The 5,339-nt window shown below is 53.7% G+C and overlaps 1 protein-coding gene across 1 annotated transcript; it reads left to right on the plus strand.

The window, feature by feature from the left end:
• The first annotated feature begins 539 nt into the window (after positions 1-539).
• LOC116408214 (patatin-like phospholipase domain-containing protein 7) lies at positions 540-5,087 on the plus strand. Its single transcript, XM_031894922.1, has 3 exons — positions 540-687; positions 3,770-3,883; positions 4,743-5,087. Exons 1-3 carry the CDS (start codon positions 556-558, stop codon positions 5,070-5,072), a joined length of 576 nt encoding a protein of 191 aa, XP_031750782.1. The 5' UTR covers positions 540-555; the 3' UTR covers positions 5,073-5,087.
• Positions 5,088-5,339: the final 252 nt, after the last annotated feature.

Raw genomic sequence — 5,339 nt, forward strand, 5'->3', positions numbered from 1 at the left:
GGCTGCTCTCTTTCCCATGGTCGGACAGGAACCTCCCCCCCCATGGGTAAGTGAATCCAATCTCCCCCCAGTACTTACCCAGGTACAGAGCTGAGATTCTCTGTACTTCCTGCTCGGGGGCTGCTCTCTTTCCCATGGTCAGGCAGGAACCCCCCCCCCCCTGGGTAAGTGAATCCAATCTCCCCCCAGTACTTACCCAGGTACAGAGCTCTGATTCTCTGTACTTCCTGCTCCTGGGCTGCTCTCTTTCCCATGGTCAGGCAGGAACCTCCCCCCCTGGGTAAGTGAATCCAATCTCCCCCCAGTACTTACCCAGGTACAGAGCTCTGATTCTCTGTACTTCCTGCTCCTGGGCTGCTCTCTTTCCCATGGTCAGACAGGAACCTCCCCCTGGGTAAGTGAATCCAATCTCCCCCCAGTACTTACCCAGGTACAGAGCTCTGATTCTCTGTACTTCCTGCTCCTGGGCTGCTCTCTTTCCCATGGTCAGGCAGGAACCTCCCCCTGGGTAAGTGAATCCAATCTCCCCCCAGTAATTACCCCCATTCTCTCTCTATGCTCAGACAGGGGGACAAATCGGACTGTACCTACATTGTACTGAATGGGCGCCTTCGCTCGGTTATCAGAAAGGATGATGGGAAAAAGCAGCTGACTGGGGAATACGGACGCGGAGACCTTATCGGGGTGGTAAGAACTTTTTTTTACCCCCCCATACAAGAATAGGGCAGGGGCAGTTTGCACATTATAACAGGTTGGATCAGTGGTACTAACCCCCAGGTTTAGTTAATGAGCCTGAGTTTAGGTCCATGTCTCCTAAACATGTATAAGCCAATTGGGCACTGCCTATGCCCTTCAATTCTAACCATGTCCCTACAGTTAGATACAGCGCTGCCAACCCAGGGGCCCTTATTTAACATTCTGTGAGGCGTCTCTCCTGCTCACATTGAGCCAACGCTCAGCACCTTTCTGTGGCTCCTTCCCAATCTCCCAATTGGCTCATAAATCTGATTCAGGCAGGGACGCGGCCAATATCTCAGCATTGCGCTTGCCCTTTATCTGCTCACTCAGCACTATTCCCACTGTCATTATACAGCAGCCTGTGACCTCTATCTGTCTAGCATTCTGGGAAATCTACTCCAGCCCTGCAGGGGGGGCTGCATGTTACATGTTCTGGGTTCAGATAGAGTATGGGGACAGTACAGTATGGGGGTACAGCTTATTGTGTGCCCAGAACATTCCTTCTCTGTATATTTGTATTTATACATATGGGTAGGGGGTGCCATAGTGTTTCCCTTAGACAGTACAGTATGGGGGTACAGCTTATTGTGTGCCCAGAACATTCCCTCTCTGTATATTTGTATTTATACATATGGGTAGGGGGTGCCATAGTGTTTCCCTTAGACAGTACATTATGGGGGTACAGCTTATTGTGTGCCCAGAACATTCCTTCTCTGTATATTTGTATTTATACATATGGGTAGGGGGTGCCATAGTGTTTACCTTAGACAGTACAGTATGGGGGTACAGCTTATTGTGTGCCCAGAACATTCCCTCTCTGTATATTTGTATTTATACATATGGGTAGGGGGTGCCATAGTGTTTCCCTTAGACAGTACAGTATGGGGGTACAGCTTATTGTGTGCCCAGAACATTCCCTCTCTGTATATTTGTATTTATACATATGGGTAGGAGGTGCCATAGTGTTCCCCTCAGACAGTACAGTATGGGGGGGGGGGTGTAAGTGGATTCCCATTGGCACGACCCTGTTACCGGTTACAGAAATAGAAGATGACGCACGGGCAGAGCATTGCGACTAATGAATGAAGCTTCTGTATTTACCTGTTTTCTCCTAATTGCAGCCACTTTTGCTATTCTAATCCCCCCCCCCCCCCCCGTGTGGTTTCCCGCGGTTACCTGAGGATGAGCGTCCCATCGTGTTACCAAGGCGCCCAGTGGCACAGAGCGATCGTGACGCCATCTCTCCTGCTGCTGGGGGGGGTGAGGCCGAGTGGGGGGGCTCATACTGCACACGTAGTGGCTAAATATAAACCCCTGCTCCTTAGTGGGCCGGGAGAGGGAGGAGCCAGAGCCTTTGTTGCCTCCCCCCCAGCCGGTGCCAATTAGATAAAGTCATTTATTTTGGGGGGGCTGCGGGGCTTGTATATAGGTGGGTTTAGGGTTCCCATTAATGTCATTTTTCACTTGAAGTCTCTTGTGGCCCCCAGGAAAGCACAGAATTGCCTCAGAAGCTGTGCGTTGTTTCTGGCCCCATGTGATTGGCTGATGGAGCAGGGGGTGGGGTCAGAGGGCGTGTATCTTTGCATATATGTGGGGGGGCACAGCAAAGATAATTGGGGCTTATAACTCCCAATGAAGCCCTTTAATCACTTACTATTGGTCTACTACTACCCCAAATGAATAGAGAGGGGTCTGGGGGGGGATAAGGGGTCAGCACCTTGTATAGTAACTCACCCCTTTTATTAGAGTGTTAGCTCTCTGATATTTAGGGTTTCTCAGTGCTCACTGGTCTTGTCTTTGAGCCTGAAACCTGCCTGGGATCCCTGCCATAAAGCAAATCAGGGCTGCCGTGTTATAGACAGAAAGGAAGTAGAGACATTGATGTGAGGGCAAAGAAGTCGACAGAGAGGGCCGGGAAGTGAGCGGTTGCTTGGGGGCCAGGAAGTGGGCGGTCGCTTGGGGGCCAGGAAGTGAACAGGCACCAGGAAGTGGGCGGTTGCTTGGGGGCCAGGAAGTGGGCGGTTGCTTGGGGGCCAGGAAGTGAACAGGCACCAGGAAGTGGGCGGTCACTTGGGGGGCCAGGAAGTGGGTGGTCACTTGGGGGGCCAGAAAGTGGGCGGTTGCTTGAGGGGCCAGGAAGTGGCGGTTGCTTGAGGGGCCAGGAAGTGGGCGGTCACTTGGGGGCCAGTACGTGGGCGGTTGCTTGGGGGCCAGGAAGTGAACAGGCACCAGGAAGTGGGCGGTCACTTGGGGGCCAGGAAGCGGGCGGTTGCTTGGGGGCCGGGAAGCGGGCGGTTGCTTGGGGGCCAAGAAGCGGGTGGTTGCTGGGGGGCCAAGAAGCGGGCGGTTGCTTGGGGGCCAAGAAGCGGGCGTTTGCTTGGGGGCCAGGAAGCGGGCGGTTGCTTGGGGGCCAAGAAGCGGGAGGTTGCTTGGGGGCCGGGAAGCGGGCGGTTGCTTGGGGGCCGGGAAGCGGGCGGTTGCTTGGGGGCCGGGAAGCGGGCGGTTGCTTGGGGGCCGGGAAGCGGCAGTTGCTTGGGGGCCGGGAAGCGGGCGGTTGCTTGGGGGCCGGGAAGCGGGCGGTTGCTTGGGGGCCGGGACGCGGGCGGTTGCTTGGGGGCCGGGACGCGGGCGGTTGCTTGGGGGCCGGGACGCGGGCGGTTGCTTGGGGGCCGGGACGCGGGCGGTTGCTTGGGGGCCGGGACGCGGGCGGTTGCTTGGGGGCCAGGACGCGGGCGGTTGCTTGGGGGCCGGGACGCGGGCGGTTGCTTGGGGGCCAGGACGCGGGCGGTTGCTTGGGGGCCAGGAAGCGGGCGGTTGCTTGGGGGCCAGGACGTGGGCGGTTGCTCGGGATGAACCCGCCCCCTCCCTTTGCGCAAATTATTGTTTGCTTGTCCTTTTAAAAATCAAGGTCAGTTGAACTCTGTATCCCCACTAGAGAGGCCATTTTGTTTTGTTTTTTTTACCCACAATGCACCGTTTTCCCCAGGAGGACCCTGCCTTACTCTTCCTTTCTCTCTCTGTACCTATACAGGTAGAAGCCCTGACCCACCAGCCGAGGGCCACAACTGTACATGCCGTGCGAGACTCCGAGCTAGCCAAGTTACCCGAAGGGGCCCTGACCTCCATCAAACGCAAGTTCCCCCAGGTGAGCCGGGGTGGGGTATATTCTGGCTACAGGCAGTCTGTCATTCATTAACTGCCATAGCCCTCCTAATGTGTTACTGTACTCTTATAACAGGAATCAACTAGTTTATATGGCCTAGTCCCTGTACTAAGCACAATTCAGCAGGAACAGCCCCCTAAGTTTGCCCATAGCCTGTACAGAGAGATACCATAAAACTATGGCACATAGGGATTCCCCTGTACTAAGCACAATTCAGCAGGAACAGCCCCCTAAGTTTGCTCATAGCCTGTACAGAGAAATACCATAAAACTATGGCACATAGGGATTCCCCTGTACTAAGCACAATTCAGCAGGAACAGCCCCCTAAGTTTGCTCATAGCCTGTACAGAGAGATACCATAAAACTATGGCACATAGGGATTCCCCTGTACTAAGCACAATTCAGCAGGAACAGCCCCCTAAGTTTGCCCATAGCCTGTACAGAGAGATACCATAAAACTATGGCACATAGGGATTCCCCTGTACTAAGCACAATTCAGCAGGAACAGCCCCCTAAGTTTGCTCATAGTCTGTACAGAGAGATACCATAAAACTATGGCACATAGGGATTCCCCTGTACTAAGCACAATTCAGCAGGAACAGCCCCCTAAGTTTGCCCATAGCCTGTACAGAGAGATACCATAGAACTAAGACAGTGGAAGAGTTAAAGTACATGACATTGCAGAGACTTATTAACAGATAATTTAGACAGAAACTAATTACACAAATGTATGAGAATCGATAGTTATGTTGGCGGGGGCTGGGCACGCTGTGCCGGCTGATTGATGCCCCGGGGCTTCACTTGGCCAATCCTGACGTCTCCCCTGTCTCTGCCCCTCCAGGTGGTGACCCGGCTCATCCATTTACTCGGGGAGAAGATTCTGGGCAGCCTGCAGCAGGTGAACGGCCCCCTTACAGGTGAGCTCCGCCCCCTCCCCCTGCCATCTGTCTGCCCCCCCCTCACTTACCTCATTAGCCGATTGCTGAGCTGGAGGTTTTATCACTGTAACTGCCAACTCCCTGCCCGAGGGAAATCAATTAGCAGCAGCCAAGGGGCTCATCCATCGCTTGGGCTGCTTATTGCCCCGGGCTGTGCCCGCGAATGGGTTCCAGAATCCTCTAATTATCTACATGGGGGTCACAAGGTCATTGTTATCACTCATGTATTATAAGGGATAATGTACCCCCTACTGTAAATGATAAGGATATTAGCAGTCACTGAGGGGTTCTGTGCCCCCCATATAAAGGCACAAGGCTGCAGGCTGAGTTATACAGGGAACTCTGAGTATCACTCATGTATTATAAGGGATAATGTACCCCCTACTGTAAATGATAAGGATATTAGCAGTCACTGAGGGGTTCTGTGCCCCCCATATAAAGGCACAAGGCTGCAGGCTGAGTTATACAGGGAACTCTGAGTATCACTCGTGTATATAAGG

The sequence above is a fragment of the Xenopus tropicalis genome, unplaced genomic scaffold, assembly GCF_000004195.4.
Source record: "Xenopus tropicalis strain Nigerian unplaced genomic scaffold, UCB_Xtro_10.0 Sca64, whole genome shotgun sequence".
Classification (NCBI taxonomy): Eukaryota; Metazoa; Chordata; class Amphibia; order Anura; family Pipidae; genus Xenopus; species Xenopus tropicalis.